A 23,583-nucleotide genomic window follows, 5' to 3' on the forward strand; every position below is an offset into this window, starting at 1 on the left:
ATCCAGGGTTCAAATGGTATTTGAACCTGGGTTCCCATGTCTAAGCTCCAAGTTTTGTCTAGCTGATGAAATATCACTTTCTTGAAGCCCTACCATATCAGAGTAGAGCATCAAGGTACTTTTGCAAGATATTGCATCATCCATGTAGACATTTGTGAGGGTGGTGGAAAGAAAAGAACTTGTGATTTTATATCAAGATGAATGTATTGCCAAAAATGTTGTTTTTGTTTCAAACATTACAGATTGTGGACAAAACGGAGTGCTTCCGGAAGTGGCAGAAAGATATATCCAGATTTGTCTGGCAGGGCAAAAAGCCCAGAATTAAGTTTAAGATATTAACAGATGCGAAAGAAAGAGGGGGCTTTGCCCTGCCAGACTTAAAGTTGTACTATGAAGCCGCAGCTTTTTGCTGGCTAAAAGACTGGCTACTTCTCGAAGACACTGACGTGTTGGACTTGGAAGGTTTTAACAATGCTTTTGGTTGGCATGCATACTTATGGTATGATAAAGTTAAGATCAATAAGGCCTTTAAGAACCATATTGTCAGGAAAGCAGTGTTTAATGTCTGGACAAAATACAAAGACTTACTGGAAAATAAAACTCCAAGGTGGCTCTCACCTCTGGAGGCTAAGGCCCTAAAAAGACCCAATATGGAGGCCAAATGGCCAAAATATTGGGAAATATTAGAAAAAGATGGAGACAATTGGAAATTGCAGAGTTTAGAGAAAATGAAGGATAAGGTGCGAGACTGGTTACATTATGCTCAGATTAAAGAAGTTTTTAAAAATGATAAAAAGTTAGGGTTCCAGGTGGAGAAATCGAAGTTAGAAACTGAATTGTTAGAACCAAAGACTAAGGTATTATCTAGAATGTATAACTTGCTGTTAAAATGGAATACACAAGACGAAATGGTTAAATCGGCTATGATAAAATGGGCACAGGACATTGGGCATAACATCATGTTTGAGGACTGGGAAAGGTTGTGGACCACTGGGCTGAACTTCACCGCATGTAATGCTCTGAAGGAAAATGTAATGAAAATGATATATAGATGGTACATGACCCCAGTTAAACTTGCCAAAATATACCATTCGTCTGATAATAAATGTTGGAAATGTAAAGAAAACGAAGGAACATTCTTTCACCTCTGGTGGACATGCCCTAAGGTGAAGGTCTTCTGGGAAATGATATATAATGAGCTGAAAAAGGTATTTAAGTATACCTTCACTAAGAAACCAGAGGCCTTCCTTCTGGGTATTGTCGGCCAGAAGGTGTTAAAGAAGGACCGAACATTCTTTATGTATGCAACAACGGCAGCAAGGATACTCATCGCAAAAAAATGGAAAACTCAAGATCTACCCACACTGGAAGAGTGGCAGATGCAACTGATGGACTATATGCAACTGGCCGAGATGACTGGCAGAATCCGTGACCTGGGAGAAGAGAAGATGGAGGAAGACTGGGAGAAATTCAAGAAGTATCTACAAAAACATTGTAATTTGGTTGAATGTTAAGAAGGATGCTAGATTATAAAAAATTGGCCACCACTAAATTAGATTTGAAATTTGATGATAAGTGAGATTAAAGAAAATATAAAATTTATTGGAAGAAGTGCTAGATTATATTTGAATGTGTGGACATGAGATTGTAAACAAGTTGATAATTTGTTTGGAAAAAACTTTTAACGATGTAAATGGGAGCGGGAGACACGAGGGAGTCCAAAGAAGTCATGAAATTATGTCTGTGATAGAAGTAAGATTGTTTATTATTTGTGCATTTATATTTTAAAACTTTAATAAATATTTATAAAAATAAGAAAAGAACTTGTGATTTTAAAAAAGAAAAGGCTTTTGTAAGCCTACAGCTAGGAGTAGTTTTATGAATAGTTTCATGGATATCAACAGTTTCAACAGCTATGCCAAAGCCACACAACAGTTTGCAACCCATAAAGTCGAATGCAGGTCAACAGCTGTGTAGACAGTCAACCAAGTGGTTGATAAAGTTTTGGGGTGTGTTGTCAGCAGTATGCTGATGACACACTGCTCTATTCTCCTTTACATCTGCAGGCGTAGCTGTGGATGTGCTGGACCGGTGTCTTGCCTCGGTAATGGACTGGATGAGAGCCAATAAACTGAAGCTCAATCCAGATAAGACAGAGGCACTGTTAGTGGGTGGTTCCCTAGACCAGATGGATGGGAGACTGCCTGCACTTGAGGGATTGACAATCCTTCTTAAGAAGCAGGTACCTGTTGCTTGAGGCCCAGGTGGTGCTGTGTGCCTTCTGCCAGCTTCAACTCATGGCCCAGCTACGCCCCTATCTGGACAAGGGTAGCCTAACTTCCGTGGCCTATGCTTTGGTCACCTCTAGGTGGATTATTGCAATGCGTCATACATGGGGCTGCCTCTGAAGATGGTTCAGAAACTTCAGCTGCTGCAAAATTTGATGGCCAGGTTGCTCACTGGACCAAGACGGTTTGAGCATATAACATCAATCCTGGCCCAACTACACCGTGTGCCAATTAGTTTCCAAGCCCAATTCAAAGTGCTGGTGCTGACCTTTGCAGTCTTACATGGTTGAAGACCTCAATACTTTAAGGACTGCCTCTTCCCATACAAACTGACCTGGACCCCGTGCTTGTCATTTGAGGCCCTTCTCTATGTCCCGTCCCCCCCCCCACATCCCCAAGAGGTTTGGAGGGTGACAAAACGAGAAGCAGATTTTTCTGTGATGGTTCCCCGTCTGTGGAGTGCTCTCTCCAGAGAGGCTTGCCTGGCAACTACATGTCTTCTGGCACCAGGCGAAAAATTTCCTCTTTACTCAGGCCTTTGGCCATTAAATAATCTACGACCTGTTCAATGTTGGGAGGGGGGCTGTTATTATGATAATTTTAAAAATTATGCTGTGTATTATTATGCTCTATATATTTTTTAAATTATGCTGTGTAAATTATGTTCCTAATGTTGTGCACCGACCTGGGATATTTGGCTAAAGGGTGATCGATAAATCAAATAAATAAATCTCCTGTATTTACTATCTGTGCAAGGCTGCAAAAACAGAGAGGATTTTCAAGGAACTGACATACCACAATATTCAGGGGTATAGGCTGGATCTGGTTTTGTGGGTCACAAGTTGTGCAGGCTATGTAAAAACAAGTTAGTCCCTAGTCCCTGCACAACTTATGGCTGAACAAGCCAAACACAAGCCACCAGCTATTTCTTTGGCATGCCAGGAGGTTGACACTCACACATGACCATGGCAGTTTTTACAATCCTAAGCATGCAGCAAAAACCAATATGTTAATGAAGTTTGTGGGCTGCATTTGGCTTGATGGATCACATATTGTAAGGTCTGATCTCTTATGTCAGTTAAGACAGTCACATATGCCACCAGCAAGTCAAACTACTGTATTCCATGACTGCTCTGAAGCAATAATAGATATTGAACAGTAGAGGGCAATACAGTTACATCAATAACTCTAGCCTTTTGAAGGCAAGGCGAATAAATACAACTAAGATAAAGCATGGGCATACAGAACGATATTTAAGGAAATAGACTAAATACAATGGAATGAATCATTCGGAGTGTTGCTAATATCCAAAGATAACAACAGCACATCAATGCCATCTCTCTCACAAAGATGGCCTAGCGTTCTATATAGATTCAGCAATTTCACATGGAATTATTAGGGAACTTGCCACATCCACCATAAATACTTTCAGTCTCAAACCAATACTAAGCATTGCCCAAGCACTAACAATAATGCAGCTTCTTGATTTCTTAATTTTAAGAAAAGCCCCCAAGGTCTCTCGGCTTTGTAAGTACCGATTGTCATCTTTCTGAATTCTCAGCAGCCTAAAAAAGTATGCATTTGTGTCACACTGGAGCCAAAGTCCAAACCTCTACACTAGTGCTTAGTGCTTGAGGAGATGTATTTGGGCTTTGTGTTGTTTTCCCCTCAATTATTACTTCCTCGTCCTTTGAAAGTTCCAGAAACCTGAAGCCTGTTGTGGACATGTGTGGACATGTACAGTGGTACCTTGGGTTAAGAACTTAATTCGTTCTGGAGGTCTGTTCTTAACTTGAAACTGTTCTCAACCTGAGGTACCACTTTAGCTAATGGGGCCTCCCTCTGCCGCCACGCTGCCACCGTGCGATTTCTGTTCTCATCCTGAGGTAAAGTTCTTAACCTAAGGTACTATTTCTGGGTTAGTGGAGTCTGTAACCTGAAGCGTCTGTAACCTGAGTGTCAGGGAACTGCCATCGGCTCAGGGGCAAGAGGGGGAAAGGCGGATGGATTACAGAGAGCCCCCAAAGATCGTGGGAAGCAGCACTTCCTCAGCGGTGGAAGGAAGCCACGCCTCTAGTGGAGAAGAGCTGCAGGGCTCGGAGGATGCAAGGCAGTGCCAGGACACCTTGCCTGGGCAAAGCGGGGAGGAGGGAGGTCCCCCGTTACTCAAGCCTTCCTTGCGCAGTAGGCTTTCGCGCAGAGAGGGGAGGCGCAGACTGGGGGTCAAGAAACTACAGTGGTGCCTCGCAAGACGAAAAGAATCCATTCCGCGATTCTCTTCGTCTAGCAGTTTTTTTCGTCTTGCGAAGCAAGCCCATTGACAGCTTAGCGGATTAGCGCTATTAGCAGTCTAGCGGCTTTTAGCGATCAGCTGTGAAGCGGCTTATCAGCGGAACAGCTGATAAGCGGCTTAGCGCTTAGGGAAAGGGCGAAAAAAAAGCGAAAAAAACCCGCGGGAACTCGCAAGATTTTTTCGTCTTGCGAAGCAACCCCATAGGGAAATTCGTTTAGCGAAGCGCCTACAAAACGGAAAACCCTTTCGTCTAGCAGGTTTTCCGTCTTGCGAGGCGTTCGTCTTGCGGGGCACCACTGTACTCTGCTGGGGAAGATTTAAGGACCGCCCACTCTAAGATTCTGCCAGTGAATGAGCAAGACATGGAATAGAGGCGCTCTGCATTCTAAAGGTTTTTTCTAGCACTAATAAGAAAGCTTTAGAACAGACTAGTGAGGCATCTTGCCGGATTGCTCTCGAGCAACCACCTGATACCCTTAACACAGAGGTACCACTGTACTCATGTATTTCTTCACCTATGCATGCAAACATTTTTTTAAAAGGCTATCTTGGAACAATGCCATAATGAACCTTTACCAAAAACAATTTTCTCTCCTCTCCTTCTCACCCACTCTACAGCAGCCACTACCCAAGGGAGGAGGCCGGCAGCGGCAGTCATGGAGAGACCATGGAGAGGCAACAGGATGTTCTGTTGCAGTCGCCACCGCCATGGCAGCTGCTCAGGACAAGCACTGGCTTTTCCTCCTTCCTGAGTTCAGCACTGGCGGTGCTGGGCGGGACGGGACGGGACTGGGACATTCTGGGATCATATCAGAAGCCAGTTTGGCTTTTGTAATTCCGGGACTGTCCCTGGAAAATAGGGACATTTGAGGGTATGCCACACATGAGCGCTTGCATGAAAATTCTAAGAGTGAGCCCAAAGCACAGGAGAGCCGAGTACAAAAAGTTCATATACCAATTTATCTGCAGGATTTCTAAAATCTGCCTGCTCTTACTTGCTTACCGCCCCCCCACTCCATAGTCTCTGGTAATAAAGCAAATAAGGTAAAGGTAAAGGGACCCCTGACCATTAGGTCCAGTCGTGACTGACTCTGGGGTTGCGGCGCTCATCTCGCTTTATTGGCCGAGGGAGTCGGCTACAGCTTCCGGGGTCATGTGGCCAGCAGGACTAAGCCACTTCTGGTGAACCAGAGCAGTGCACGGAAACGCCGTTTACCTTCCTGCTGGAGTGGTACCTATTTATCTACTTGCACTTTGAGGTGCTTTTGAACTGCTAGGTTGGCAGGAGCAGGGACCGAGAAACGGGAGCTCACCCTGTGGCGGGGATTTGAACTGCCAACCTTCTGATCGGCAAGTCCTAGGCTCTGTGGTTTAACCCACAGCGCCACCCACGTCCCTATAAAGCAAATGAGGCATCAGTTACCAGCATGCTGAAAAGTGTACATCGTTCTGCAGACAAACTGCTAATAGGTGGTAGAATGCGCCTGAAACAGGGCTGTAGCTCAGTATTTTAGATAGAGACGGTCGGAGGTGTAATTCCTGGTGTCTCCAGGTAGAACTCAGGAGACTGCTGCCAAAAATCTGCTGCTGCCATTCAGTGTCAACCATGCTAAGCTAGATAAGCCAATAGCCTAGCAGTCAACGGTTTCCAACCTTTTTGAGTCCACGGCTCCCCTGACCAAGTACATTCTTTCTGCGCCACCCCTGAGGGGCTCAGGGGCCCAGTTATGTCACCCCTTGCCTACAGGGCTGGCAGCCTCTCGCCTTTTTTCAAACACCCCCCCCCCTTTGTGGAGTGTTCCCTCAGCCTCCTCCCCTCTCCTTGGGAGTCCTCAGGGCGGCTTCTGCTGCAACAGCTGTGCAAACCTTTGGGAAGCAGAGATGTGAGAGGACATCAGAGGAGGGAGGGAAGGAAAGAGGGACAGAGGCCAGTGTTGTCTGAGGCACCCCTGGCCATCACTCAAGGCAGATTTCTAATGACAACTAGGGCATTTCGGGAAATGTCGTTTCACGATGCTGGGAAAACAGCAACTTATTTTACAGTAATTTACAACTGGGAGTGATTGTGTCAACCTCCCATTTCATACCACTGTTCTATAGTGGAACTAGGGCTTTGAAAGAGTGGCTGGGGAAGTCCAGCCAGATGGGCGGGGTACAAATAATAATAATAATAATAATTATTATTATTATTATTATTATTATTATTATTATTATTATTATTACAAAAGGATTGTCTTCTTTCTCTGCTGGAAAATTCCCCAGAATACACAGGACCACATCAGGTTCCATCCATCTCTGAGGGTGGGACATCTGAATGCCATTAATAATTCTCCCTCATTTTCTCTCAACCAACGCTGTGCAGCCCATGGCATTCTCTTTCCTTCTTTCATATACAGTCATACCTCGGGTTACAGACACTTCAGCTTGTGTTTTTTTGGATTTCGGACTGCCAAAACCCAGAAGTACCGGAACGGGTTACTTCCGGGTTTCAGCGGTCACACATGCACAGAACCGCTAACTCGCTCTTTGCGCATGCACAGAAGCACTGAATCGCAACACGCACATGCACAGATGCGCCGCTGCGGGTTGAGAACATGCATCCCGCACGGATCACGTTCACAACCCGAGTGTCCACTGTATATGTGCCATGCATTTCACTGTACAGTGGTACCTCGGGTTACATACGCTTCAGGTTACAGACTCCGCTAACTGAGAAATAGTACCTTGGGTTAAGAACTTTGCTTCAGGATGAGAACAGAAATCGTGCTCCGGTGGCGTGGCGGCAGCAGGAAGCCCCATTAGCTAAAGTGGTGCTTCAGGTTAAGAACAGTTTCAGGTTAAGAACGGACCTCGGGAACAAATTAAGTATTTAACCCGAGGTACCACTGTATTGTATTAGGTCAACTGACAGCAAATCTACATGAGGAGTTTAATGTTGCTATTATGTGATGAAATACAGTCCTCCATCCTGTTAGTTACAGTTTTCATAGTAATCACCAGTAGGAGAATTAGTTATCATTAGGATTTACTAGGAATGAAAGGGAAGTGCGAAAAACCTAACCTCTGCATTCAACAACGTGCTTTTGATTTTGAAAAGAAGGGTTACAAATGACATGCGCAGGGGGATTTCCACAGGAGCACAGAGTTAAAGCATAATGATTTATCAGAAACTCCCTGCCCTATAAAAATAAACAAAATGTATGCTTATAATATACAGCCATTACAACAATAAATGTGAACATGTTTATTTCTTTACAGTACTTCAGCCATATGAATGCTTTATGTTTATGCCATGATTTAATTTAATTTAATTTAAATTTAATTTAAGGGTAGGAAAGCAGAAAAACCACACTCTAGCAGACAGGAGGAAATATTTGGTCAGCTGACATATATAACAAGAACGAAACGTGCCTTGTTTATGCACCTATAGATTATTCACAATATTTTTTATTGGAGAAAATCTATATAACCAATCAGGGAACTAGTTGCATTATTTCATTTCCTGACTGTAAATGAGGGCTTCTATTTTAGTAAACGGAAGTTATTACAGAGACAAGAGCTCCAAATCTTTTGCAGATCAGAGAGTACAAAGAAGGCATCTCTAAAAGAACAGCAAAGTGCAACCAGGTAGGAAATGTGATTAATTGTCCATCTCCGTTTGTGCTACCAACCATTTTAAAATATCTACATATACAAATATACAGGTTCTAAAGCAGCCAAATAAAATTGAATGCCACCACTGTTTAAAGTTTTTAACACTAATACTTCAGTATTGTAATGTAAGTGATTTTTAACTTTCTGAACTACATGCAATTTTTCAAAATCCCTGCAGTTTTTTTATCAAATAACTAGAATGAAAGACTGACAACATAAAGACCATCTCTATAACAGAGGGAGAACTGTTCCCACATTTCTGAAATAATGAATATGCTATACATACAATATCCTCAGTTAATTTAAATTCAGAGGTATTGAGAAATACAAAGAGTTGCTGAAAAAGTGAGTTTTTCCTGTAGAATTAAACAAACGAAAGGATAGACCAAAGCAAACTCAGGATATATATATATATATGCCATATTTATGATCCAAAGACTTACTTTAGGCACACCTAAGGCACTGCACACACTCTGTCGGGTTTCTACTTTCTTATCGTTGGACAGATTTCCATGTAATGCTGCAATCTGCCTTTGAAAGTCAACTCAGCTCCAAACATTACCAGCCACATTTCACAGGGGCAATCTACTTTTAAAAAAAGATAAGCCTCGCACCCTCTGTTGCAAGGTTCTTTAGATCCAAACCCATGTTGTGTTGTGTTATGTTGTATTATAACAGAATTGTTACTAAAAGTACTTATACCAGCCTAATTTTAAACTGCTAAACATTAATGTTGTGACCATTTTCACATTATCTTTAAGGTTAGGTTTATAAATAAGCAAATTAAAATAAGCTGCTGGGAAAGAGGTTTTTTGATGCACCTGATTATTCAGTTACAGCAGCTAAATGTTTTTACCACCAAACATAGCAAATGTTTCCAAATTCTGAGGTCCTCTATGCCCAAAATACAATTCTAAATGTGCAGCCCTTCTGGTTTTGTTTTTTTTTAAAGTCACTTTCCTGGTAGCCCTCGTAAACAAGATCTGCCTGATGAGAAATCCATTTTTATGTTGTCGTTCAGTCAACCAGTGTGCCACAAAATTCCCCGTGTATCTCTGATCAAGTAGATCACTAAAAATATTAAATTTGCCCAACAGCTGCCCTTTCCAGACTTCTTCCTTACATTTTCTCGACTTCACGCACCAAAATGGTGACAAATGGACCAGCCAAGAATAAACCTTGGCTACAGTTCTGTTGGTGAACCACAAACTTGGGTTTGGATGATACTCAAAGCCAAACCTCAGCTTGGCTCAGTGTGAGATGGGAACAAAAGGAACCAAGGAAGAGCAAAGCAGCTGGGAGCACTTTTCTGGGAGCCCACACATTCACACGGCCCAGTAAACCATGGTTTGGCTTACTGTGCGTTGCGAATCTGGCCAGACTGTGCTATATGATCTATCTAAAATTCCAGAGGTATGGTACACATACAAAGGTAAAGTACTGAGAGATCAGCAGTAGTTCATGGCTGGCAAAGTCTTCTCTAACTAAAGTGAACAGGTTTAGCCATAGTTCAGTGGCAGAGCACATCCTCTGGGTGCCAAATTCCTTCAGCGTTCCAGGTTCAATTCCTGACATCTCCAGGTAGGGCTGGGAGACACTCCTCTCTGAATCCCTAGAGAGCCATTGCCACTTGGTATAGATGCTACTGAGCATGATGTGCCAATGGTCTGACTCCCATGCATAGGGAACCTGTGGCTCTCTAGATTTTAATGGGCAACCAATGGTCAGGGATGGAAACTGTAGTCCAACAATGCCTTGAGGGCCACAGTTTAGCCACCCCTTCGTTAAATTTAAGTTTTATACTGAAAAACAAGGATGTGGTCTCCTCCAACATGAAAGCAATGTTTCTGAGGTTGGAAGCCAGTGTTGCTTTCTAACTACATCTGGGCTAAGCAATCAGCTCTGAGCATGTACTTGTAACATGTTGTGGTAACAAATATATTCCAAATTTCATCGAAGCAAACTAGGTTTTTTTTAGTTAGGCATGTTTTTTCTTTCATTTCTAACACAGTATTTAAGCCTTTCTTCCTATTCATATAAATAACTAGATGTCGAAATCTTTTATCATTTCCCAGCTTGCTTTTCTCACAAATTTACAACAACATCGTGAAAATGTTCATTCAGAAGTTCATCGGTGTTCAATAGGGCTCATTTCAAGCTAAGCGCATAGAAGACTCCAACCCTAAATTACCAAAACCACTTCTGTTGTTTAGTCTACACTAAGGCTCATAGGCTAAAGGGAACTAGAAAGCCTTAACACACAGCTGCAAACTTTAGTTTGCTTTCATTTCCAAGGTTCTATTGATCTAGAAAACCTAAATAATCCAGTGGACAATGGCAAGATAAATTGGTTATCACGTGTCCTAGTCTACACATGCCACCGATTACAGATGCACAAGAGGAACATGTGTTTGGGTCTTTAACCAAGGATTTTGGTGTATTTGGGTTAACTAGGTCTCTTGGTGATGGGTCTTAGGGATGAAATATTAGTCATATAAGGGGGAAAGGGGCTGTGGATCAAGAGGTTCTCTGGAACTTGGGGAAAACAATGCCCTTCAAGGGCCCTTGAGCCTTGCATGTTATGAGGCTTTTGGGGTGAAGACTTAGGGGAGGAACACGAGGCTGTGGATTCTCTTGGAACCCTGACTAAAATAAAGTACAAATTATAAAGATGGAGGTGGGAGGAGCAGAACCTGACTATATTCCTGAAGAACCAAGCACAGTTCTTCCATCTGGATCCCCTCTTAAGGGTTTGGTCATATGAAAGAGGGATTTTCCTAGACTGAAGAATGGGAAGGGTATCTAAAGCAGTCATGAGTAGGTAGTCTGTGGGGTGCAGTATTATGTTAGCATAAATTGGGTGATGGTCTCTAACCTTGATGGGTACTGATGTGTTTACCAGTTCCTGGCATAATGCTTCATGCATGGTGCTTTTCCTAGGCAGGCCTCTAAAACCAATCAAGAGGTGTTCTGTAATGGTTTGATCGCTGTAGGAACCAGGCTGGGAGGAAGACACTTGCATATTCCGGAGGTCTCACACACTTCTTTGCATAACAAGTGAGAGTCATTCCCGTTGCTAAAGAATGATTTTATCCTGGTTCTCTTAGCCAAAGCTAAGTTTAGTTTCTCAAACAAAAATTGAGATTTCTAAATTCATAGTGCGAATGAACATTCAAAATGGTAGTGGGACCTCAGTAACAAATTTGGATCTAGAATCCATGTTAGATATGATGTGTTAACGCCGATTAGCTATTTTCTTTGCTTTCTGATCTAAGTTGAAGATCCCATCCAAACTGTACTAAACAAAGAATACAGCAGCTTCTTGACAGTATTATGTGGGCTCCATGTCAGCTACTCGTGGTGGCTTAAGCCAAAGGCACTGCAACAGCCTCATGTATGTGATGCTAAGCTAGCTGACTGGTGGTCTAAATTCCATTATAGCAGGTTTGTAAATAATCAATTGCTCATTCACCTGTGATGAGTAAGAATCTCCTCCAGCGTACTAGGCAGGAAGCTTAACAAAATGTCACCTTTTAAAGGGTAGCACAAGTTACTTTCATAGGTGGGGGAGGGTAGGAACGTTAGTAAAAGCCGAGTAGGTTGGTAACTTACAGACGTATTTGTAAGACTGCACTGTAGCAAGCTACTACAAAATATCTAGTTGTTAGGACTGCATTGCCATAACTAACTTTGTGGTAGCTAAAGGCTCCTTAAGAGACTAGGCTGCATCATGCAGTTATGTCCCCAACCCATCTTATCTCTCTGTCCTATGTAATGCTTTTGCATACAGCTGTTGTGCTTCGTCTGGACTTTCTGGAACCACAGATTTCAATGCTAAAAATGATCAGTTACTGCAGTAGTAGCAAAGACTGCAATCTTTGCGAGAAATGAGCAAGTGTCAAAACCAGTGGCACCCGCCACTTGTGCACATGAAAAAACATACACAGCAGAGGCAGCTCAAAAGCACAGCTGCTCAGAAGACGAAGCGAGACCAAAGGTTTTCTCATCCAGCCACAAAAACAGGGAGGGTGTGGGGAGCTGCAAAGCAACAGGCGCTGGCAGCCCACCCAAGAGACAGAAAGAAAGTAAAAAGACTCTCTTTTACCATGTTCAGAACTTCCTCTTTCAAATTATCTGCTGCCAAAAGACTGCAGAGTTTTTTCAGTCTACTTCCCTCTACTTTCACCACATCTTCTTATTTCAGATATGAGCATACAGGAGGAGGAGAGAGATGTTTGACATGAGTAACGATGCATAAATACGTGGTTCGGACTCTGCCATTACAGCAAATAAAATGAGTTTGCATTAACTCATTGCATAGGAGAAAATCCACTGAATATCCAGGAAATATTTTTGTCTGTTGATAATTCTGCAATATTAGTAAATACCAAACAATTGCACAACCTACTCTTTATGGCAACAACAACACAGTCAATAATTTGTGAAATGCTCAGCATTTCTCTGTAATGAGGGTGGGGGATCATGGACTATTGGCGAACCCTTAGCCAGTTTCTAGTGAACCACCTGTTGGTGCCTATTATTCTGCAAATAACAATAGTAGTAGTAGTAGTAGTAGTAATAATAATAATAATAATAATAATGCTGCTAAACCAGGCCAGCCCTGGTCTGATTCAAGTCAATGCATTCTTAAGTTCTTAATCAAGAAAGAATGCTTAGACTCACCACAGGACCCACTATGTCAGAGCCAGTACAGAAACCATGAAAATGCATTCCTGCTTTGTAGATTCCGGCTTGCACTGGGAGATTCTAGTAAGATTCAAGCAGAGTCTACAAAACTGAAGTTAGTCCACCCTTCCTCTAGTCCCCTTCCTCAGCAAAATTTATCAGCAGGGGGCCAGTCCACTGTCCCTCAGACCTTGTGGGGGGCCGGACTGTATTTTTTTTGGGGGGGGAGAGGGGGAAATGAACAAATTCCTATGCCCCACAAATAACCCGGAGATGCATTTTAAATAAAAGCACACATTCTACTCATGTAAAAACACCAGGCAGACCCCACAAATAACCCAGAGATGCATTTTAAATAAAAGGACACATTCTATTCATGTAAAAACACGCTGATTATCAGACCATCCACAGGCCAGATTTAGAAGGCAACTGGGCCGAATCTGGACCCCAGGCCTTGGTTTGCCTACCCATGCTCTACAATATAGTTATTATAAAGTTGCTTCTCTAAAAGCTTGTTTGTGGTTTTTTTCTAAACAATATTCACTGGCATGATTTGCACATCACTTTAAACCATAGTTTAAACTATGGTTTAAATGTGGACACACAGCTGATGCACATGCAGATGCTTCACTCCTCTCCCACTCCTGCTGCACTACCAGGAATGAAGCCATGATCTGCCTTATTCAGCATGTTCTGGTCTCACTGATCTCTAGGTAAAAGCCAAACCCCGAAGAAAATTATGTGTATACATAAAATGCGCAAAAGGATGGCTAGATAAATAATTGTTCTCCACTGGGCTCCCTTGTAGAGGCTCAACATAGTACGTTCATGTTTATTTTTTTCAAAGATATATATATTTAGTTCTCTAAATCACCTTTATAACTATAAAAAAATGAGCTACCTTCTGATATAAAATTATGTGCTAATTCTTCAGGCTAACAATCATGACTTTCTGCACAAACCTTGCACAGATCACGGAGGGGAGAAAATGACATTTTAATTTTTTAAAATAAAAGCAGTTAACCTAGAGTTGCTGAAAGGAGGTAGAAACTTACTACAGACCATGTTTCTTCTCTCAAACTTTCTACATTTCAGGGGGATGGACTTGATGACCCTCGGGATCCCTTCCAACCCTACAATTCTATGAAGAACTACTTTGCTGTGGCTGATTTCTCTGCCCCGCTCCACCCACCTGCCCATTTTGCATTAGCATCAGCATTTTACAGAACTTCAGGGGGTCATTTGTAACTTATAAGGATCTCACGGGTCTATAAACTAAGCTAGCACATCAGAGGTTATGTTCAGCCAAAGTTTAACATGCAGCGTTTTAAGAGAAACCACTTTCTCCCCAGTGAAATGCAAGCATGGGATTGTCCGGTTCCAAATGCATCTTCCCCACTGCAAACTGACCTGACTGATTGTGCGACTTAATTTATCATTGATCCATTTTGTTTTTAGGTATCATGTTGTAAGTTGTGAATAACTACAATCAAAATCTAATTGCAATGTCTGGAAGCGACCATCCTGAAGAGTACAGAATTTCATCGCTTGTCTTCTACAGCTTTATTTTCACAATTGGCTTATTTGTTAATGTCACGGCTCTCTGGGTCTTCAGCTGTACCACCAAGAAGAGAACAACGATAACTATATACATGATGAACGTTGCGTTGCTTGACTTGCTTTTTATATTTTCATTGCCTTTTCGGATGCTTTACTATGGCAAACGGTCTTGGATCTTTGGAGATGTCTTCTGCCAGGTTCTTAGTGCGTTTACAATTTTTTACCCCAGCATCGCTCTATGGCTGCTAGCTTTTATAAGCGTGGATAGATATCTGGCTGTTGTGCAGCCCAAACATGCTAAGGGACTCAAGAACACAACCAAAGCTCTGACAGCCTGCATAGGCCTTTGGATAACGACTCTAGCAACATCTTCTCCACTGTTGTTCTTAGATTCTGATCCAGACAGAACGTCAAACTTCACCACTTGCATTAAGATGATGGATATTATCTACCTAAAGGAAGTCAATGTATTAAATTTTTCTCGACTGATTCTTTTCTTCTTGATCCCTCTGTTTATCATGATTGGTTGTTACCTAGTCATCATTCACAGTCTCGTTCGTGGAAGAACTTCCAAGCTGAAACCAAAGGCTAAAGAGAGGTCCATCAGAATTATTGTGACACTGATTGTCCAAGTGCTTGTGTGTTTTGTGCCTTTTCACATCTGTTTTGCATTTCTGATGCTCCAGCATGGACCTGTAAGTTACAGCCCATGGGGAGCGTTTACCACCTTTCTCATGAATCTCAGCACATGTCTAGACGTAATTTTGTACTATCTTGTTTCTAAACAATTTCAGGCCCGAGTGATCAGTGTCATGCTTTATCGTAATTATCTTCGAAGCGTACGAAGGAAAAGTATACGATCTGGAAGCATGAGGTCATTAAGTAATATCAACAGTGAGATGATATAAAAAACTTTCAATAAATGCTTGAATAGTATTCAACAGAGCACAAGACAATATAGCAAAACTTAAGAACAAATGGAAAATTTCAAAGAAGAAAGAAATAGCTATTATTCCTCTCTCAAATGGTTTCCACTCTGAACAAAGAGGTTAGCCTATTTTGACATGCATTGAGACTCCTGCTTATTTAATAAATTCAATTGTATACCTGTTTCCTTATAACTTGGTTGAAAACTGTATTATTTCAGTGTTTATAGGATTGCCACACACATGCAAGAGGGTGGAGGTATGGAAAGGGGGAAACTGTAGAATTCCTTATTTTGAAATAAAAGCCTATAGAATTCTGTATTTCGAAATCAAGTTTTCACCTGCAATAAACATTTACGTAATAACAACTGATACTGCCTAATCTGTTATTTGCGCCTGCTAGAATAAGAGCAAGATGCAAATACTTCCACACAAGCAAACAAGCATGGAAGCCAACACTGTGCCCCTGGCTGTAACAAAGTTTGTAATGCTGAAGGCTTAATTCTTGCAATGCATTGAGAAGAACCTTAAACAGCTCAGGACCACAACACTTCAAGGTCCACCTCTCCCCATATGAATCAACTTGGAACTGCGATCAATATCTGAGGCCCTTCTGTGTGCGCCTCCTTCATAGGTCCAGAGGGTGGTAACATGAGAAAGAGCCTTTTCTGCAATGGCTCCCCATTTGTGGAATGCTCTCCCCAGGGAGGCTCGCCTGGTGCCTTCATTATACACCTTTAGGTTCCTGGTGAAAACATTCCTCTCCAACCACGCCTTTGGCTGATTCACATTCTATGTCTTTTTAAATGTGTTTGTTTAAATTGTTTTGGTTTTGTTTTCACTGTGTATTTTGTGTTTTATTTTGTATTTGCATGCTGTGAACTGCCCTGAGATCTTCGGATGAAGGGCGGTATACAAATTTATTTAACAACAACAACCTTGGACAAAAAGCATTTTGTTTCTGCAGTGGTTCTGATATGGACACTGACTACAGCAGCTGCCTCTCCTGCAAAAGGAAGGTAAACAAAGGGGAAATCGATGCAGCACAAGGAATAGTAAGGAGGCAGAGCTGGGGAAAGGGTATAGAAGAGACAGGGTGGAACCCTCCCAAACGAAAACGAAAACAGTCCAGCCTGTCAAATTGAAGGGCCTTTTGCTAATTATAAAAATAACATGATAGTATCTGAATTTAAAATACTAATCTTTACGGTAAACCTGAAAGGAACTTTTAACTACCATAACAAAAGTAACATGATAGTATCTGAATTTAAAATACAAATCTTTATGGTAAACCTGAAAGGAACTTTTAAGTACAGTGGTACCTCAGGTTAAGTACTTAATTCGTTCCGGAGGTCCGTTCTTAACCTCAAACTGTTCTTAACCTGAAGCACCCCTGTTATGCCTATCGGGTGGTTGCTTGAGAGCGATCAGGCAAGATCCCTCACTGGTCTTTTCAAAAGCTTTATTATTGTTGCAAAAACCTTTACAATGCAGAACGCCTCTATTCCATGTCTTGCTCACTCACTAGCAGAATCTGAGAGTGGGCGGTCCTTAAACTTTCCCCAGCAGAGTAGTTTCTTGACCCCCAGCCGACGCCTCCCCTCTCTGCGCGAAAGCCTTCTGAAGAAGAAGAAGAAGAGTTTGGACTTGATATCCCGCCTTTCACTCCCTTTAAGGAGTCTCAAAGCGGCTAACATTCTCCTTTCCCTTCCTCCCCCACAACAAACACTCTGTGAGGTGAGTGGGGCTGAGAGACTTCAGAGAAGTGTGACTGGCCCAAGGTCACCCAGCAGTTGCATGTGGAGGAGCGGAGACGCGAACCCGGTTCCCCAGATTACGAGACTACCGCTCTTAACCACTACACCACACTGGCTCTTCTGTGCAAGGAAGGCTTGGGTAAAGGGGGACCTCCCTCCTCCCCGCTTTGCTCAGGCAAGGTGAGCCGATGGCAGTTCCCTGACAACCACTTTAGCTAATGGGGCCTCCTGCTGCCGCCACGCCGCTAGAACATGATTTCTGTTCTCATCCTGAAGCAAAGTTCTTAACCTGAAGCACTATTTCTGGGTTAGCGGAGTCTATAACCTGACGCGTATGTAACCTGAAGCATATGTAACCCGAGATACCACTGTACCATAACAAATCTTTGAGGCTTTCTATTGCTTTCTGTTAGTGCAGAGTAATAGTCTTTACTTCCAAATCTGGTATAAGTATTATCAGTTTATCATCAAAAAGGAAGATGTCGCTGCTAAAAGTAAAGGTATTCCCTGACCGTTAGGTCCAATCGCGGACGACTCTGGGATTGCGGTGCTCATCTCGCCCTGTAGGCTGAGGGAGCCAGTGTTTGTCCGCAGACAGCTTCCGGGTCATGTGGCCAGCATGACTAAGCCGCTTCTGGCGAACCAGAGCAGCGCATGGAAACACCGTTTACCTTCCCGCCAGAGCACTACCTATTTATCTACTTGCACTTTGACATGTTTTTGAACTGCTAGGTTGGCAGGAGCTAGGACTGAACAACAGGAGCTCACCCCGTCGCAGGGATTCGAACCGCCGACCTTCTGATTGGCAAGTCCTAGGCTCTGTGGTTTAGACCACAGTGCCACCCGTGTCCCAGATTTCGCTGCTACTACTACACAAAACATGTCAGTGCTCTCTTTGAACCTACTGCACTTTACAGCACATTGGCAAAAAAAATTACAAGGGTTCTGCTGTTTTACATTCCTGATGCAGCACTTATCAGCCCTCCCAACCCCCCAAGTTGTGGCCTTCTGAGAAACAGAAATAGAAAATTCAGTATACAGTCAAACCTCGGAACTTGAATGGCTCTGCCCTCGAACGTTTTGCTCCCAAACGCCAAAAACCCGGAAGTAAGTGCTCCGGTTTTCAAATGTTCCTCAGAAGTCGAACGGTTTCCAAGGCACATTTTTCATCCCCCCCGCCCCCTGACTTTGCAGCCAGCCCGGTGATCCTCGGTTTTTGAACATTTTGGAAGCTGAACAGTCTTCCAGAACGGATTACGTTCAAAAACTGAGGTTCCACTGTACTTAATATGTAGAGTTTATACTCCAAGCTGTTTTTGAATTGAATAAAAGTACAGTGGTATCTCAGGTTAAGAACTTAATTCATTCTGTAGGTGTGTTCTTAACCTGAAACTGTTCTTAACCTGAGGTACCACTTTAGCTAATGGGGCCTCTCACTGCCGCCACACTGCCGAAGCATGATTTCTGTTCTTATCCTGAAGCAAAGTTCTTAACCCGAGGTACTATTTCTGGGTTAGCGGATTCTGTAACCTGAAGCGTCTGTAACCCGAGGTACTACTGTACTTACAAACTTACACAAAATAAGGCACATGCTATCAATTTTATGTGTCTAAAGTCACACACACATACACACAAATAAAGAAAGACAGCTTTTCAAGAAACTTTGAATGGACTTTTTGATGAAATTTGATTTCCATTTTAAAAGTGGCCATGTTCATGAAAACATGTTCCTCTTTTTCATATATGTTAGCAGCCATTATCCATCACCTGCTGCCGCCTGGGCTTCCTCCTCTCTCTTTTTTCCAACTCAAAATAATTTATTCAATGACCCCAATTTATTCAGTGCAGGATCCCAGCCAACTGGGTGCTGTATAATAAAAGTTATGGCAACAAAGTGACATGCAGCCAATAAAATGTGGCTGTGCGAGGGTATCACTGAGGGCAAACAAAGCATTCCCATTGCTTCACTCTTAATAGCAAGAGGAAAGCAAACACCCCCCCCCAGTGCCCAGATGACCAAGCTAACACTTATTATCTTACAATACAAGGTTTTCCCCTCAAAACAATTTCAGTTGTAAGTAGCAAAGTTTATTGCTCATTGGCCAATCAGGCCTCGTGTACATACATACATACAAACATACATACTAGTATATATAGCTCATGATCAAGAAAGGAACATCAGAACAAGTATCTGAGATGGTGTGCTAGTTATAAACTTTCCCTCACAAAATATTAATATATATAATCTTAACACGTTTCAGTTTTGTGTAGGTATGCATGATCAGTTAGTAGAGTGTGGATCAGGATGTTAAGAAGTAACGAATAAAAGAAATGCATTTCCTTATAAGACTTAAAACTAACTAACAACATCCCTTAAAATCATATTTAAGGTACCCAGAGTTCAGCAAACCCCTTAACAAGCTGCGGTACTTACAATCCCGACGGCAAACTATTGATGGTGAGGCCAAAAGAATATTCAACAGCTTCTACAAGGAGAAGATCAAACAATACTGACAGCATCCAGGAGCCCAGCAAAAATGACTGAAAAAGAGGAACACAAATGCTCAGAATCACAAACTTAATACATCTTCCCACAGGCTTGAGATGCACACTGTCTTTAAAAGACTTTTCTAAGGTCTAAAGATGATTTTTAGTTTTCTGGATTTTAGACAGAAGAGAAGAAAGTGGCAAAAGAGAACATAATCCAGATAGCAAATACCTCAGCTCCCAACTTTGGTCTACCCAAACACAGTGATACAATTCCCAGCAGCCTTAACACATTTTGCATTTTGCCGACAGGGAGGAAGATACAAAGCCTGAAGGTGTAAAAACGTGAGAGGAAACAGAACTGGAACTTACAGAAAATTTTCTGCTGCCATATCTTCTTTCAAATATCCTGAAGTTGTAGATGAGCAAGCTGCTACAGAATGTGTCTTTGAGATCAAGACATACTGTTCTCCCACATACAAGTCTCCAAACCTGAAAGTAGCAGAAAACACATGAATATGCATGAATATGTCTCAAATGCCAATTGCTCTTTCGGTAAGATAATTTAAAAGAACAAGTTGCTTATATGAACACGTTTTCAACCTTCGTCTTATAAACTGCATGTCAACTCAAGTCACACTAGATACAATTCCAGTGCACGTACCTAATGTAGCTTGCTCTGTACTTTGAGAACCAATGGTCCATAGCACTATAAAGCCATAATACGTACAAGGCCATAAAATGTTAATAGAGAGCAAAAGAAAACCTTCTAGCAAGGACACTGCTATTGCTGGAACAAGTTATTATCCTGGATCCCCTTTTAAAGACAAACCACAAAAGGAAATAAATGACTGTGTCCGCACTCTGTACCCACAGGGGTTTGCTACAGATATTTCTATCCATAGAACACTGGTCCTGAAAGATCTTCATTGGCTCCCAGTACGTTTCCGAGCACAATTCAAAGTATTGGTGCTGACCTTTAAAGCCCTAAACGGCCTTGGTCCAGTATACCTGAAGGAGCGTCTCCACCCCCATCATTCAGCCCGGACACTGAGGTCCAGCTCCGAGGGCCTTCTGGCGGTTCCCTCGCTGTCAGAAGTGAGGTTACAGGGAACTAGGCAGAGGGCCTTCTTGGTAGTGGCGCCTGCCCTGTGGAACGTCCTCCCAGCAGATGTCAAGGCAATAAACAACTATTTTACTTTTAAAAGACAACTGAAGGCGGCCCTGTTTAGGGAAGTTTTTAATGTTTGACGCTGTATTGTTTTTAATATTCAGTTGGAAGCCGCCCAGAGTGGCTGGGGAAACCCAGCCAGATGGGTGGGGTATAAAGAATTATTATTATTATTATTATTACATCATCATCAACTTTTTTTCTTGTTCCAACAAGATTAAACATCATATACCCATTTCAGATTACGGTCCACATGAAACGGTACAGCTGCAAGGCTGTGTCTTGTGGTTCTGCAGGGGGTGGGGATTAGCGTCTTATTTAAAGAGTAAAAATGTCATGCTGGTAGAAAAACACTTCCCTCCACCTGCATGGAGCTCATCTATCTGCATTCTTCTCCCCAAACATTACTTTCCTTTCTCCAGACTCAGATACTAGGATGCATACTGACAATGGCCTGGTTAGCATATCATGGAAAGCCAAGCACTGGCTTACTGGGAGCATGCAAATGTAGCTCAGCCGAAGTTTGTAGCTAAGAAGGAGAGAGCTTAACCATAATCTTGTGTTCAGATGGCACATTAAGACAAACCTTGGTTTAGCTGTCCTGCCATAATAGGAGAGGAGAAAAGTGGCTGTAATTCCTCTCTGGAAGCAAGCATTTTCATCCTAAACCATGGTTTGGTGTTATGTAAGAATGTGGACGGTAGAAGACTGTGCATGCCCACATGTACCAACAGGATTTTCTGGGCTGAATATGCTGTAAATTGCATTCTTCACCCCATTCATTTTAAAAAGGGCAATTTCCATCAAATTTGTATGCATTGTGTGCCATGTGCAAATATGTATCCTCTTTCAAAGGTGTGATGGAGAGCCCCAAAATAAATCAGGCTCACACACAAGCAAAAAGATGCCCAGCAGGCAGAAGTCAATGGGTGAATTTTCCTATAAATTATTTCTATAGTAGGAAACCCCTCACCTGTTGAATTTCTACTTGCCACACAGCTGTTAAAAGTACAAGAATCCTCTTTTACTCAGGGACAATCCTAAACCATGCAAAGAATTCAAGTTTCATGAGCTGTAAACCAATCATCTTAATACAGGTCTTTTGTCAAATTGATTTAGACTGGCAATAATACAGTGAGTGCAAAATCAGGCATGGCATTTCAAATTTAGGGTGTGTGTCAAAAGATATTTTTGATTTATAGTGATCAGGTTTCAGATACTCATGATTGGAGTATTTTTTTAAAAAAGCAAGCAGTGTATTCCAATAACATTTATTGTGGTTACTCAGTCGTTGATCATGCCTCCCAATAATAGCAATGCTATCAGCACAGAACAAACAGCCATCATTTCCTCTCCCTCTTTCTCTTTGAGCAAAAAGGATCTGAGATTTTGACATTCAAGTGTTCCAGCAGCAACAATCCGCCCCCAATAACACTCTCTTTTCCCCTCGCGGGTGAGAGAGCAATTAATCACCTCCCACATTGTTGCTGCGGTCAACAGTCCCCATAACTGCGTTTTCAGAAAAATATAAATGAGAAGCAGAGATATGCATACATACATGATCAGCATGTATGCACCCACCCAAGTAAGTCAGAGCAACTGGAGTTCTCAGCGGCTGGGCTCTAGTACTTTACCTCCTGTATCACCACAACTCAGTTTTTATAGCAAGCCCGGCAGACTGTGTTCAGTGTTTTGAGGCTGCACTCACTTTGCCTTGATACTAGCCAGTATCCCTACAGGAGGCCAAAGCTTCCTCTGGAACGCATGCTTGGGGCAACATGGGGATTCCCTCCACCCCAGTGACACAATCCCCCAGCAACAAAGCTATTGCTCTGTCTCTAATTTAATATGACCTTTGGAGCTTTAAACTGAGACTTACAGGACTGGATTGACATCACTGAAGGAAGAACAATTACGCGAGAATGCACTTAACTCATGGATGAATGAAATGGGCAGAGCAAAAAGCCTTTCCCCCAGTGTGGGTCCTCTGTTGCAGCTGCTGCTAACTTCCTACATTTGACATGAGAGACTTGCTTTCCTATTAGTTATGTTTCCCAAGGGTTGTGTGTTAAGATTCCATTTGGCTTAGAATCCATATATGTATTAAGATCCAGGTTGCAGAATTTCTGACCTTTAAAGTTATACAGATGCATTCTTACAAATGACTTACTGCTTACCTGAAATTCCTCTTTTACTGCTTGCAGATTGTATGTGAAGAACTTCTGATAATGTTGAAAGAGCAGAGCCAACAGAAGTGAGAGAGAGCTCGGTATTATTAAGAGGCCTTTCGACAGAGGTGCTTTATCTTTAAAACAAAACAAAAATAGATCATAAAACGTTCCAGTTACAATAATATTTCTGAAAACAGATTAAAGAACAAAGATGCTTCCCAATCCAAATTAAATGATATTAATTCCCATTACTTATAAAACTGATTTATGATTCAAATGAAACAGAATCACCTTATTTCATCCAAGTTCGGTCCAAGACCGTAATACTCATCTTCAATCTTTTCCCCACTTTGAGTCTGTAGGAATGTGACTCTCTTATGAAAACTTATGTGAACAAACCAACTAAACAGAAACATACGCAGTAATTTTATTTTATTGATTTCTTAGAATCACAGAATCATAGAACTGTAGAGTTGGAAGGGGTCCCAAGGGTCATTTAGTCCAACCCCCTACAATGCAGGAACCTCAACTAAAGCATCCCTGACAGATGGCCACCCAACCTCTGCTTAAAAACTCCCAATGAAGGAGAG

The 23,583-nt window shown here is 42.1% G+C and overlaps 2 protein-coding genes across 2 annotated transcripts in view; one reads left to right on the forward strand and one right to left on the reverse strand.

The window, feature by feature from the left end:
• Positions 1–23,583, reverse strand: part of UBAC2 (UBA domain containing 2) — an 85,642-nt gene that overhangs the window by 55,633 nt on the left and 6,426 nt on the right. The window contains exons 2-4 of the mRNA XM_081858284.1: positions 23,000–23,127; positions 20,024–20,143; positions 19,599–19,705 (exon numbers count right to left, since the gene is read on the reverse strand). Of these exons, the coding sequence (XP_081714410.1) occupies positions 19,599–19,705; positions 20,024–20,143; positions 23,000–23,127 (355 nt within the window). The remainder of the gene's footprint in view (positions 1–19,598; positions 19,706–20,023; positions 20,144–22,999; positions 23,128–23,583) is intronic.
• Positions 7,825–15,779, forward strand: GPR18 (G protein-coupled receptor 18). Its single transcript, XM_081859227.1, has 2 exons — positions 7,825–8,208; positions 14,380–15,779. Exon 2 carries the CDS (start codon positions 14,427–14,429, stop codon positions 15,387–15,389), a length of 963 nt encoding a protein of 320 aa, XP_081715353.1. The 5' UTR covers positions 7,825–8,208; positions 14,380–14,426; the 3' UTR covers positions 15,390–15,779.

Source organism: Podarcis erhardii, assembly GCF_964252035.2.
Source record: "Podarcis erhardii genome assembly, chromosome: 4".
Taxonomy (NCBI): Eukaryota; Metazoa; Chordata; class Lepidosauria; order Squamata; family Lacertidae; genus Podarcis; species Podarcis erhardii.